Source organism: Motacilla alba, chromosome 2 (assembly GCF_015832195.1).
Source record: "Motacilla alba alba isolate MOTALB_02 chromosome 2, Motacilla_alba_V1.0_pri, whole genome shotgun sequence".
Classification (NCBI taxonomy): domain Eukaryota; kingdom Metazoa; phylum Chordata; class Aves; order Passeriformes; family Motacillidae; genus Motacilla; species Motacilla alba.
The window spans coordinates 39,260,706-39,275,697 of record NC_052017.1 but is presented as its reverse complement, the minus strand read 5'-3'; the positions used below and the strand labels follow the sequence as shown (position 1 = coordinate 39,275,697).

The following is a 14,992-nucleotide window of genomic DNA, read 5'->3' as shown; positions in this document are numbered from 1 at the left end:
GTACTGCCACCCTCACTGCTTGCTCCAAAAAATATTTCAGAGGCTTCTTGTCAACATCAGTTTTTTTCTTAAAGTTATTCTGATGGAATTACATTGGATTGTGATCCATTTTACTTTATAAATGCTGAAAATAATTTGCTCTTTGGCATTTCATGTCCCAAAATACCATTGCAGATGTCTGAAAACATTGCATATAGGGAAGTGCTTTGGGGAAGGTATTCTTGGTTTACATTTGCCTGCAAGAGCGTCTCTACGTGAGGAAATAGTCTCACAGTAGGCACTTCTGGGCAGCGTGGGCTGAAGGGCAGGATAGTAACCCATGGCTAGACTGTTCCCTGTCTCTGTGGAACCCTCATTTGTTCAGGTGGCAGGAAGGTGCTTCTTTTAAGTCTTCGTTTTGGAGTGGAGCAATAATATCAAATGTTGTAGGCTGTGGACTGGCCATCCGGGTTACTAACTTGGCAGTGCCTGCTTGAGGCAGCTGTGAGGCACCTGGACACGATTCTGTGGTCTCTGTGATAGTAAAAGCCATTTGCTGTGGACCCAGGTTGTTTAAAAACACCTTCTGTTTGTTGCTTATTTCAGCTCAGTTTTCCATAGCTTTTAGCTGTGTCTTTGCAGCATATCTGCTCTCCTCCAAACTTGTCTACTGGAAAAAAAAAAGTTCTGTCTCAGTGCAATTAGGCAAAAGGAGATAGACTTAGACATAGTTCCGCCTCTCCTCCATGCAGCAGCATGGTCTTTGACTATGGAAATAGTCACACTATTACAAATGCCAGTTTTTGCAATAGCAAGGTATGTTGTTTAAGATGGAGATCCTTGGAAAATCTGTGAGGGATTTTTGTCTCTTATTTGTGGGAACAGTGAAAGACCAAAATGTGGAAGTCCTTATCTTCTCAGGGAGTAAAATCCTGAACAGTTTCAGACTCCTTCAAGGTTTTTTGTGTTTTAGTTGTTGGTTTGGTTTTTTTGTTTTTTTGGGGGGTTTTTTTGTGTTTTTTTTTCTTTAGTGCATTGATCAAAACATGTGCTTTAAACTGTCTTATTAACAATATTAAAACAAGCAGTTATATAAAATGCTCTATTACTAGAAGTGTGCTTGAGTTTCTCTTAGGAAGAAATAGTTCCTGCAAAAAAATCCAACACTTTGGCAACGAATAGAACTGTTGGAGTGTATATATAAACTGTAGTTTGATACCTGCTAATTGAATATATAAAATAAAACAGAAACCCTAACGGGCATAGTAACAGCACTTGCAGTGAGTGGTGGCTCACTCAGTTGCAGCTTTGAGTGGAATGTGGTGAGTAATGCAGTTATTTTTGAACCTCATACTTTTGCTTTTCCTATGCATAAGATTATTGTATCATGATGGTGTCAGCAATATGACCATTGTTAATGATGCCCCCCGATCATATTACATGTGTATGTACCAAGTGCAGTGATTTATAGGCGTCACATTGGCATTAATTTCTCTGGGAATTGCATTGTGCATAGCAGTCATGGAGGGCAGAGGTCAGGCTGCCAGGCAGGGGCTGGGTATTGTTGGAAGAAACTCACAAAAGACAAGTCTCTCTCTCTATAAATAGGACTGATGAGAGCTTTGAGAAATTAATCTATTTTCCACTCTTACATGGAAACAAATAGCTTTTAATGTGCTTAATTTCAGATTTGGTCATAGTGCCAGTCAGCCAGCTCTAATTAAACTAGTGTTGGAAGTGTGTCAAGAATTGGATCCTGTTATGTGAATAGGAATCTTTGACCAATTAATTAAATGTTGAACTTACTCATGTGAATAATGGTTTTTGCTTGTATTTTTAGTCATGTAGCACTGTAAAAATACACAAAACTTATATAAAGTAGTATCTTTTTCGGCTTAGGGATTCATTTTTGGGAAATAAGTTTGACATCTCACCACTTTTTGTTTCTTTAAAGCTCTGTAATCACCAGGAATCTTAAACATCTTTATGTATGCTAGGCACATACATATATATGCGTGTACGTGTAGTCACAATTTCTAGGGCTTGCCTTCATAATGTAAATTTGCTGAATTAGCATCTGTCTGAGAGTTGGAAGACCACTTCCTTTTCCTTTGGTTAATGTCAGTCTTCTGTAATTACTCTTCAACACCATGAAACAGAGTATTAGTGTTACAGTTAATTTGTCTCTTCCTGCGATTGTTTGTTTAAATAGCAATGAAAAGCCTATTGTATATGTTATCTGCCTTACAGGAGACATGGTAGTAATAAGTTCATAACAGTCAGTTGTTGATATCTTTTGCTAAGATGTTGATGCTAGTATTATCTTGATGTCAAAGGTCAAAGGAAAAGCAAGATGTTGAAAGTACATCTCTTAAAGAGCAGTATTCATTAATTTGAGGATGTGCTCCTAAATTTCTTGAAACATTCTAGAATAGGGAGAAAACCCACCCCAACATCTCTGGAAGTTATTTGAAGTGTTGACATACATTTCAGAATAGGAGTTCCTTTTATGTTCCTGATACTAAGGTGTAATTGAACATCAGTTTCACCTTGAGGTATTATGTGCTACTTGAGAAAATACTGGCAGTTCTTTCAAGGACAGAGAACTACTTGAAGACTCTAAATGAAGGATAATTTCTTAATGAAATTAATAAGCTGAACCAGGAGATTATTTCACCATTCTTACAACTATCCTGATATGAATCCCTGCAAAAAAAGTGTACTAAAATGTAATTTCTCTGCTTTGGCCTCATGTTTATAAAGCAGCTTCTTTCAGTTTATAGGTCAAGCTTGTACTTCTGTATTATTTCTTTCACAACTGAATTCTTAAACTGAAGAAGAATATGACCAAATTTATCAGAGAAATGAGTCTAGCATTAGTTCTTTGACACCGTGGAAGGACAGAAAGGAAATGATCATGTTAGTTCACTAAAGGTAATTTTTGTCAAGTACTTCTGGATTGCTATTTCTTAAACTCCTTGTCTTTAGATACTAAATTTGGGTAGTAGGTAATTTTTTGTTTACTTGTGTCCTTTCAAACTTTCTCGAAAAGGCCACAGAGCTGTGTATATCGGAGTTCACGTCCCACTTGGCAAGCCAGGCCGTCGAAGGCATAGGCATCGTGGGCACAGGCACCACAGAAGAAAAAAAGAAAAAGATAATGATAGAGAGGATGGCCGAGAATCTCCATCATATGGTAAGAAGTTTGTTGTGCATGTTCTTCATGTCTCTAGAAAATAAACTTGTAGTAGCTACTCTATGCTTAAATGTTGTTTGTTTTGTGCTATTTCTTTTATTCTCACTGTAATTAATGTCTTTTTGTGTACAATCAGGGAAGGATTTTGTGGTTGTGTTTTATCTAAATCAGAAGCTGTTGGACTTCCTCCAGCTGTCTGCATGAATGTTCAGCAGCCTGCACTGAATAGGTTAGACTAGAGCTTTGTAATGCTCTCCTGTAGCATGAAAATCTGTGTTATTTAAATTAGACACCTTTTTTCAGATTGTGAAATCGTGTATGCTTCTTCCTCTGATTTTTGAAACTAAGCATGTAGCTGTGAAAAGCAGCATTTGCCATGGTAATTCGATCAATGATCTTATTTTATTTAAATATTTACTTCAGCCTTCTTGCTGTCTGTTAGTAAAGGAATTGCACTGCCTCATAAGTTTTTGGTTTGGATCACGAACTGTCCCCCCTGCCTATTATCCTCCAGAGAGAACAATTTTGTCATATCATTCTCTGAAATGAAAATATTTGGCAGTATGCTTAGCAGTTTTTCTTCAAGATCTTAAGTACACTTTAATTCCTAAACTGCCATGAACGAGCAGATTATGGTGCAATGCTTGAATTTAAGTGTGGACACCTTGCTATTCACTATTACCTTTCAATGACTAGCACCATGTTCTACATGGGGCCAGTACCTGAAACAAAGGAGTTTTCCAATGGAAAGGCTCTGACAAATCTTTACCATTCTCCTACAGTTCTTGGTTTCAACCATCTTCAAGGCCTCCCCTCCCAAATACAAATTATTACAATGGACATCGTATTTGTAGAGTCTTGCTGTACAGTTTTTGAAGAAACAAGGGATATTAAGTTGACAGGAATTCACTTCTCTATTCCGGTTGCTTCTGTATACTACATGCACAGGGTTTGGCAGGATTATGGGGTGTCTTGGTTTTGGGATGGAAACAATCTTCTATAGACCTTAACTAATAATGAATGTTGTTTGCATTCAAGAGCACATTTCAGAATGATGCTACTAGGTGGTGGTATATACCAGAACAAAAAATGCTAAAGTGAAACTAAGTGTGGAATGAACTTTGTTAGTAATTCAGATCTTAATGTTTAAATCTAAAAGGCCATCTTCCTTCTACGGTAGAAGTGTACAGTTGTATATTCATATAGAACAGCTGTAAGAGTGATGTTTCAGTGAACAAAGTTAAGATTTTTTAAATTTGAGAAAATTTAAAAAAAAAATCAAAATTGAGATTTACCTGGATTTTCTATTTTTGGCATTCCTTGAGATAACATTGCAATTAGTACATTTTTTTTGAACCCTTGTAATATGAAAATTCACTTGAGTTGGAACAAAATGTTTGTATAAATATTAGAAGTATCTCTAAAATCATGTGGTTTAATTGATTTTTTTTAAAGTTTTGTTCATATTAATTGAAATTTAGTACTTATGTGATCAATAAGGATAGTTTAGTTTTCTAGCTAGTCATTGAGCCTGTTCCCCTAGGCATTATATTATGAGACGTTAAATTATTTTCTGGACACTTCAGCTACATAGTTTTCTACTTTCCTATGCTAATTTATACATACTGCTCCAGCTATGCAATGAAAAATTTTATCCTACATAAATAGCAACAGACCACAGAAAACTCTGCTGCTCTAACAGTCAGTGCCTGGCTACTCACTGATGACCGTCTTGAAGTATTGCTTGGGCAGCTGACGTGTAGGTAAGGCTGTTTGTTTCCATCAGCCTGTTTTATTTTGACTTTTTCTTCTTCAGTCTTTTGTGTCATGATGGTATTAATTACTTTGTTCTCAAAATGAAAACAAGGTTTCTAGTGTTTTGGTATATTAATTTCCATTTTTTTTAACCAAATTTGCTGGGGATGCTAATTTTAATATTGGCAATCTATGGAAGAGCCAGAAACAATTGATTAATTTTCATAAACATAAACAGTGCAAAGTTTTCTGGGAGCCTTCTTTTAAAGACGTGTATATGTTTCTTTTGTTCCTCTTCCCTCTTAAAGAGGATGTTGTCCTGCATATTTCTAGCTGAGGGCAGGAGATTTTGCTGTTATGTAATGTTTCTTACGTCATAGAAGTATGAATTCTTCTAATTACTTAGTTTCTCCTTTTCTTCAAGACACACCATCCCAACGAGTACAGTTTATCTTGGGTACTGAAGATGATGATGAACACATTCCTCATGATCTCTTCACTGAAATGGATGAACTTTGCTTCAGAGATGGAGAAGAATATGAATGGAGAGAAACTGCTAGGTATGTTTGGAGTAGATTGTTTCAAGATACAGTAATTTTATTTCAAAAGAATTGCAAACCAGGTTTGGCTTAGAATCGTTCGTTACTATCTGTAGGAGCTGTTTACTCAATTCATGCATAGCAACCCAAAACTTTAGTTCTTCTTGTCGAACTCTGAAAGAATCAATATTGTTTGCAAGAGACCCTCAGTATTTCTGGTGCTGTGTTCTCTTCCCTAAAACTGATCATACCAATCATTTTGAAAGGTAGGACTATGCCAGGTTATAAATATGGGTGTTCGTCCATGGAGTGTGGTATTTGCAATCTCAGAAATCTCTTTGGTATATTATTGCCAATATATTAGTACAATTTTTTTCCTCAAACATAAAGAAAATTTTTTTCCTTGGGTAGTATTTGATTAGTTTTTGGCAAATTGCGTGGCTGAACATTACAGGTTGCCATTATGGGTTTTGACCCTTACTAGTTTAGTTGCTTCCTTCTACCTATGCATTGTGATGAATTCTTCTGCATTCAGCACTTCCAGCTACATTGTTGCTGTTAACTTTTGTAGAAATTCAATTTGCATAATGCCTGTGAGAGAGAATCCTGATCAGTTTATAGTTTCATGTGTTAATAATGTCTCGTTCTTAAATGTCTTACTTAGCAGCCTTAGGAGACTTGAACATGCTGTATGGTATGTTTCAGACAGCTTTCTAATCCTAAACTACTAATGAAATCAAGATGGAAATCAGGTAATAAGGCAGACAGGCATATTCTTCACAAGAACATGTGAATAGACAAGTATTGGTCAAGCCCAAAGAAACAAAATGCGTAAAAACCAAAACAATTGAGAGTGGTTATTAAGGCCTGATAAAAATGTTAATCGGTTGGGCTGCCTGAGAAAATGAAAGCTGGTGTGATTTCATGGGATTTTCTTTTCTATGTCATGCCTAAGCCACATGGAAGAGTGGGATTGCTTGCCATATTTTCTTTCTAGAAGAAATATAAATGTGTACATGTGAATGCATTTCAGGTGGCTGAAGTTTGAAGAGGATGTTGAAGACGGCGGTGACCGATGGAGCAAGCCTTATGTAGCGACTCTGTCTCTGCACAGTCTCTTTGAACTGCGGAGCTGTATTCTTAATGGGACGGTCATGTTGGACATGAGAGCAAACACACTTGATGAGATAGCAGGTTGCAGCAAAAATTTTTAAAAATACTTTATTCCTAAATTTTGATCTATAACTTGAGGTGGTTTTGGTGATGTCTATGTTCTTGAAAATACTGTGTTGAAGAAACAGGTATGTGCATGCTTGCTGCACTTCTCTTGGTCTGGTTGAGAGGAGCTGGTCCTGTAAATGTCACTTACAAAAGTGGATGAGTAGGAGCTCCTTAGTATGTACTTTTGGATGAGGCCCAGAACTTGCCTTTATGTTCTAATCCCTTAATGTGTTCTCTGTCTTTGTTTCTACAGATGAATTGTAAATATCTGCCAGAACATTTTAGGAGTTATTTGTGCACTTTAATACCATAATTATTAATCATATTTTGGCTGATTTTAACTTGATGCCATTAGTGCAGTTGGTTGTTGCACATCTGGTAGTTTTTTCACCTTTATAAGAGGTGAGCAGAAATAAATGCTGTACATGTTGTTTGACCTACTGTGTTGAGTGTCCTCACTAATCACATGGTCATTTTGGATACAATACAGGCAGCTTTGAAGACTTTCACATATATATATATATATATATACAGATACAGATACATGCACATATACATTATATATGTCTGCTTGCTCCTAAATGAATTTAGAATTAGTTCTACATAATTTTCCTGGTATCTCATGCTACAGGTACCACACAGTGGAAAGCCTTCTCAGGAATCATATTAGACTTAGGGTTGACCAACATATGTGTGAAGGACTAGGTGTTTTGGCCTTAAAAATTTAAGCAGCACTTGAAATGTTTTCTTGTTTTGAAATCCTTGACATTTGCTCAGGAAATTGGTATTCCCTTCCTATTTTTCTGACTTACTGAGCAAGAGTGTTCAATACATTTGTAAATGTAATGTTTTGATTTATAATTTTATTGTTAGTAATTGAATTTAGTGGTAATCTTAATACATAAGGAAAGTAGTTGCTTAATTCTATGTAACCAGCACTCTGGGTAGCAGGCACTTGAGTTGCAGCTAGGATGTGGTAAAAGATTGTGTGAATTTGTTTCAAGTTAATTTTAGGTGCCATTGTGAAGCATGTGGCTTAGCAGTGCTTGATATACAAGTGTGCTGTCTTGTTTCCAGGAGCCAGCAATACTCAGTAGGTAATACTGTTTGTTACTCATAACAGGAGAGAGAGGGTGGCAGGTTTCCTTTTGAGAACCTGTAACAAGTGGCTGTGTGTTATCAGTGATCTCAGAAGGAAGCTGCACTGTAGTGACAGACGCTTTACTGCATGTTGTTCCGTTAGTCAGGACAGAGCCCTACCCCGAGCCCTAACATTTTTCATTGTGAGAAGTTTCATTTTTCAGTGTGAGAAGTTCTATGCAATTTCAGTTTAACAATGCAGTTAAGTCTCGATACATTAGTTAAAACTGGGAAAATATATTTAAAAGTTTGTCACATAGGTTTGTGTTGCTTTGTGCAGATTGAGGTCTTTTATGAGGTTGTTTTATATTTTTTGTTATTTTAAAAAATGGACCTCTAAAAAACACAGTAGATATTTTCTCTGATATGTAGGCTTTCTTTCCTGGTGTGAGCATAGTGGTGAGATGCCCTTTTGAAACTTGATGTTGTTTGACAGATGAGTAGTTAGTTTTAGATTATAAACCTAGATTTTGTTTCATACTTCCTCTTCAAAAGCATGTGAATTACATGAAGTTGAGTAAAGAGTCTCAGTAGAGCATCTGAAGATGACAGGAGTTGTGTAATTCATCTCATTCTATAGCAACTTTCACTTTTATGTAGTTGAATATACTTTTAAAAGTAGGGAGCACCAGATTAAGGCTGTCATAAGTCTGCTTTCCATTGTGTTTGTCTTTGTGTACTCACTCCTAGTGTAGGTTTGTTGAATACAATAAATACTTTTTTTTTAAAGTGAGTTTCCATTGAAAGTTGAAGTAAATGGCTCAAATTATAAGGTACTTAGTACCTTACATTTCTTGAAATGATGCTACTAATAAATACCCTCTCTTGGAACTGCATGTTGTGCTTTTCTTATTCTCACATTTGCTTGTTTAGTGACATCTGAAAATTTCCTGTGGATTCTTGAAGATGGATTTGCTAAAGAGAAGACTTTTCTTTTAAACAGATTTTGATTTTCTTTTATTATTTGATGCAACTACAGTGCTTGAGCAAGGCGAAAGAGAGATTTTATAGTTACCTATATAATTTTTTTTCTTTTGTTATTGTTATGTAGATATGGTTTTGGACAGCATGATTGCCTCTGGCCAGCTGGATGAATCCATAAGAGAGAACGTGAGAGAGGCTCTTCTAAAGAGGCACCATCATCAAAACGAGAAGAAATTCAGCAGTCGGATTCCTCTAGTTCGGTCTTTCGCAGATATAGGCAAGAAACATTCTGACCCTCACTTGCTTGAACGAAATGGTGAGATAAGTTGTAGCCTCCAGTTCATACTAACCTGGTAAATGATGCTCTCACTGGGAGATGAAGGAAAGGTCAGCTGGTAATAACAGATAAGTGTTTCCTTCTTGATGAGCAAAGAACTAACAATAAGAGAGTGTGTGATGTGTGGCTGTGGATGATATTTTTTAATTTACTCAAGTATTCTACTCCTGCTTGTATACCATAGCATGCGTTATTATTTTGATGTATAGTAGTAGACATACATTGATCCTAATGGTTTTTTTGGTATGTACTTAAATAAAATGTGCCGTGTTTGAGGAATTTCAGCATTGTGGCATAACTTCTACATGTGTCAGATGGATCCTACTTGCTTTTACAGTCTTTGCACAAGAGATTTAGTGATCATGAGTTCAGTGATGCTGACAATTACTGTGTTTTAACCCGGTGTTATGTTCATTTGACAAGAAGTTTGCTATGCCAGTGGTGAAGGTAGTACTGTTAGCTAGAACACTGTTTATTTTTATCTTGTTTTGTAGAGAGGGTCTAATGCGAACAAAAATCTCAAACCCAAGAAGGATAATAGCAATGTTTTTGGATAACTTTTTTAACCCAGTTCTTGAAAATTTATTCTGGACATCCAGTCCCAAATTCCAAATAGCAATATGTACTACGGAGCAGTTTACTTGTATTCTTGTGTTTTTATGGGGTCTCTGTTTTCATCTCTGTTCTTTGTTTGTTTTTGCCTTGCATTGAATAAGACACATTTTTTTCTTCTGAAAAAAGGAATTTTTTTTACTCTGGTGAAAACTTATTTCTGATTTCATTAATCAGTCCTTGAAGTGGACTTCCTTTTCTGTCTTGAAGGATGCCTCATTGCTTAGAGTATGTTTCACTTAGTTAAGTGCTTGTTAGGAGCTACATATGCTGGAGTATTCTCCAGTGAATGCTTGAGCTTGCTGGTAGTTTTTTTTTTTTTTTTAATTTTTTTTTGTTAGCCAGTGCACATATGATATATGTTTAAATATTTCTCTAATAGTTTAAAGTTTTAAAAAAATAGATTTATTTTTTCAAGAATGAAAATGCAGCTGATTGATCTAAGAGCACAATGTCTCCTGTAACTCCTGACTTACATGTATTGTTCAGCAAACATGAAAATTTCACACACACAGACTTGGTTATGCCCATCCTTGAAAACCTGTATCCCCAGGTATAATCTGTAATGGGCATTTTATTATTAATACTCTTTTTACAAGAGATTATGGGATATGTGCTGAAACAAGAAACCAGTGTAATATGATGAGCTCCTTGTCAGCTTGTACTAATTTACTTTTCTTTTTATTATGCTTTGGTAACCCTCTAATAAGCTGGTAGACCAAACATGCGTATGTGCATGTTAGTTCTTAGGCTCCTTAGGGGGTTTTGTGTGTTAGGACATGTTTGTGATTTATCAGGTATACTTATGGAATTTAGTTATTACTGTAGTGATTATTATAGGCAACCAAATCTGCTCTATTGATTCTATTTTCTTTACTGCTCTGCAGTTTCGATGTTTTAAAAGTTGAGTTTTGAGGCTTTTGTTCTTAAATCAGGTTTGTATCTGTAGGATCCACTCTTAAATTCCCCTCCCCACAAACAATGTGACCTTTACTTAGGCATGCTTTCTGCACCTCCTTCTTGTTAATTATTTTGAGGTTGTTCAATTTACTCTGTAGTGCTTGCTATAAATGTGAGAGTAAATGTGTCTAGTTTGCTGTTTCCTTGTTTGATGGCATGGTACATGAAACCAGCATGTTTTGGATTTCAGGGATTGTAGGAGAAGTCACCAGTAATGTTTTCAAGGAGATTGGTCATCCCAGGAAAAGTGTTTGTGGCAAATGGGAAATGGTATCACTAAACCTTTTAATAGAAGTACTAATATGAGCATAAACAGTCTCTCTTCCTGCTTAAGGAAGAACTGAAAAATCCATTACAAACTCCAGTCTGAAGGAACCATCACAAGACTGTGTTCTCTTCATAAGAAATTAGTGGGACATGGAAACTAGAACAACAAAAGTAACAAGGGATTTTGGAGAAATGTTTGGTTTTAGCCATATGGGGCTATTGGTAAGTCACACCAAGAGGATATGGAGAAGGAGCTGTGTATCTCATTTTTGTGCCCTCTTCAAAAATACACATTAGACTACAGCTGCCTGGGAAAATTCTCACTAAAACAAGACTTTTATTGGAAGACAGTTGCGTTTAACACATTTAATTATGTTTGGTCATGATCACTTTTTAAAAATTAATAATTCTTTGTACATAAAAGATAGAGTTAACAGAAGTCTTGTAATATTTTGGTTGCTAATGATTTTTTAGTTTATTTTTTGGATGGATTAACAGCGGCTTTGCAGTTTGGAATAAGGAATTCTAGAAAAATTGAAGAGTCAGTTTCAAGAGATAAACTTTTTTTTGTTAACAAATCTTACTCTGACTTAAGATAATATCTTCTCCCTCAGATCTTCAGCATTCTAATTAGTACTCCTCAGTAATTTCTGACTTTCCTAATGTCTGGTATCAGATCTGCCTTTATCTCTTATCTTACTTGCATGAGTATGACACTTTGGCCCATAAAGCTTGCAATTTACTATGTAAATTGTTAATGCATATTTGTATCTGTGTGGGTTTGGTTTGTTTTGTTTGAATTTAATATAATCTATCCCTTTTGTAAGCCTCATGGTGTTCCATTTGTTTTATCTCAGGGGAAGGCCTTTCAGCCTCCCGCCACTCTTTGCGAACAGGTCTCTCTGCCTCCAATCTTTCCCTGAGAGGAGACAGCCGTTTGTCGGTTCTTCTCAGTTACCTTCTTCCTTCTTCAAGAGCTGGGACCCCGGCAGCCTCAAGGTGTACAACCCCTGTAACCACCCCTCAAAACACACCACCCTCCAGCCCTACCTGCAGCCCACCCACAAGTGCCCAGCCAAGCCCGCTTCAGGGCCAGGAATTGCTGGTGTCACCTGCCAGTGATGATATTCCTTCAGTAGTAATCCACCCACCCGAGGAGGACTTAGAAGTGCAGGAAAGCCAGGAAAAGAAGACAGAGGAAAATATTGGCAAAACACCAGGCAACTATTGAAATTTAAGCTGTCCATGTGTGATGCTCTCTGCATCTGGATCACTTGCACTGCGATGTTTTTGACACAAAGAAATACGATAACTATTACCTCTGCCTGCATGTTTATTTCTTCTCAGTTGTGACTGTCTTCTTGTTTGGCATTTTTAACTTTTTAGCTTTTAACTAAAGCAAGCAAAAAATTCTTTGATTAACATTAATTTGTGTAATCAAAAATGAATATGTTTTTAAAATCTAATATATAAGCAAAATGTCAAAAATGGTGGCCTTTTCCTTTCACTCACCTACAGTCCATAGCAGGTTTTGCTTTGGTTTTGTCAGTGGTTCAGTTAATGTCTTAAACCAGTGTTTCGTATCCTGAGATAGGTACAGCTGAAACCATAGTAAAGTATTAGGGGTGAATATGAAAAGAATTAGGAAGGATACAATTATCAGTGGCATTCATAGTTTAGTTGTATCATGAAGCTTTCAAGCAGTTTTATTTTTGCTTTTGTGCTTTTTAAAACTATGACTATTAAAGCCAGCAGTAGTTAACTGATGAAATTGTCAGGTTCAGTTCACCTGCAGCTGTTTCTGGATAGTTCTCCATTAGTGCATTGCTTTAGCATCAGATACTCCATTAGTGTTTTGTTCTGTTTGATATGCAAAATTGGAGACTGCAGTTAGGAGCTTGTAATTGTAGGCCAGAGCTCAGCAATTTATTATTTTGTTATCTGCAAAGCTATTCTTCCTTATATGTAAAATAAGTGTGTAGGTGTATAGGTAAGTTGAAAGAAACTGTTAGAACTTTCCATCCTTTCTTAAAATGTTTTTAGTTAAAGTTTCATAACATTTGCATTCTGCATACATACAGTCATGCTAGCTTTACTTTTACAAAATTACCACCTATTTAGAAACTTCACAATTCACAATACAACTTGGCAGATTGTATTTTTAAGGGGGGGATCATGTTTCTCCTTGGTCTTCAGGCTCTTCCTCCCCTTCCTAGAAATTTGTCTTGCCAAAATCCAGCTTGTAGGTTAGACTGCTTTAGGCCTGTATGTGTTGGGGGGGGGGGGGGCCTGATCTCCCTTTGTTCTTCCATCAGTTGAGGCTTTGCTTGGTTTCTTCCTCACTTGTTTAATAAACAAGAGCTGTTACATTTGACAGTGGAAATATGCTGACAGAGAAGAAAGAGGCTGTGGTTATCTGCCTTTTCACATTGGCAGCCAAGTCACTGAAAAGGAAAGATACTACGTCATAGTTTCTTATCTTCAGTTGAAGTATAGAGGCCTCATCATTACTTGATTTCAGAAAAGCAAACACGAATCTCTTTTTCTGACTTCCTTATGGGAAATTAAGAGAATTCACATAACGATAATTCTGTCACAGGTCATCTTCCAAACGTGCTTAGAAATTAGAATAGCTGTAATTGTTTTTCCAGTTCTCATTTCTCTGACAGGAATGACAGCACGCCAGACACAAGATCTTTAGAATCCAGGAGAAGGCAAATAAATGAAGGTCAAGTACATGATGCTATTACCATCATCACTAGTAAGGCTTTCTACTAGAATCTTGAAGTCATATTCTAATCATGAACATGTGGATGTTCCTCATAAAGAAAAAGATCTGAAAGGGATGATTTCCCAGTTAATCCATAAGTTTTTCCAGAGAATGATAAACACCAATAATGAAGATATTTTTGTTTTCTGGGGTTTCCCCTGCTTTTTTAGTTTAAGAAATCATCTGACCACAGAAAGACATGTTTTTTCCCTTAGATTTGCTTTTGAAGACATTCTCAGACTATGACTTCAGGGCTGCAACTAGACCAATTTCTGTCTTGGGAGACAAGAGTCAGAGAAAACCCTGACAAGGAAGTCAACTTCCTGGTATTAATCAGGAAAAAAAACCAAACAAATCTTACTGGTCTGTTCCACTATAGGTTATGGTCTGTATCACCTCTCTAGTAATTCAGAATATTGCAGTCTGAATACATTTTACACATCTGTATGATTGAGTTTGGTTTGCTTCCTGTGAGCATGAGGAGCTGTGTTAATTTGTTGATAGGTGGCTTTTTTCTGTTTACATTCCTCTGTCATTTGCCTTGTGTTATTCAGACTTCTAGTTTTTAGTTTTCATAAGTAACTGGAAGGTTCCTGAACTTAGAGGGAAAAGAGGCACACCTTTGGTCTACCTCTTAATTTTAATCAGCCAGTCATCAGTTCGTACTAAGTCAACTAGACAAAGGCTTCTCTTAATAATGTTTTTTTTAATTTTGTCATCAGTTGAAGAGCAGTGTTTGTTTTCCCATCTTTGAACTGTTGAATAATGAATTCCATAGGAAGGGCTGGGAAGTGAGCTGCTACAGCTAAAAATTGACAGTTAATTCACCAACATCACTGAGGTTTCATAATGTCTGTGAACAACAGCAAAGAAGTGTGTTTCAAGAGGTCTTTTGGTCCATCGATAAATGTACTTTAAAACTGAGCAAAATAACATTTACAACAACTTTCCTCTTATAGTAATTGCTTCCTGAAAATAGTGATTCAGAGAAGTTTGCATATTTGCTCTAGTAGTGATCTGAACTTTTTTGTGCATTAGAGCTGCATTGGAATTTAGTTTTAAAAATTGATTTTAATTTCCTCAAGTATGGTTGACTTCATATTTAGAAGATTTGTATTATATAATTTTTGCCTTTCTAAATACAGTTATTTTGGAGTACTCATGCTTAGATGTTGAACTCATATATTACTCATCTCTTTCATATGAAACAGATGTGAGAACTGTATGTAATCTTCTTGCTTTCTTTTTTCTGTACATAATGTTGATTAGATTTTTGTGATCACAGTATTAAG

The 14,992-nt window shown here is 36.2% G+C and overlaps 1 protein-coding gene across 21 annotated transcripts in view; it reads left to right on the top strand.

Moving 5' to 3' along the window:
• Positions 1–14,992, top strand: part of SLC4A7 (solute carrier family 4 member 7) — a 93,597-nt gene that overhangs the window by 43,979 nt on the left and 34,626 nt on the right. For 12 of the 21 annotated variants that reach the window (XM_038160904.1, XM_038160819.1, XM_038160880.1 and 9 more), the window contains 5 exons: positions 3,032–3,175; positions 5,355–5,490; positions 6,503–6,663; positions 8,882–9,070; positions 11,788–12,150. In XM_038160904.1, the coding sequence (XP_038016832.1) occupies positions 3,032–3,175; positions 5,355–5,490; positions 6,503–6,663; positions 8,882–9,070; positions 11,788–12,150 (993 nt within the window). The other 9 variants (XM_038160913.1, XM_038160871.1, XM_038160809.1 and 6 more) reach the window with 4 other exon arrangements.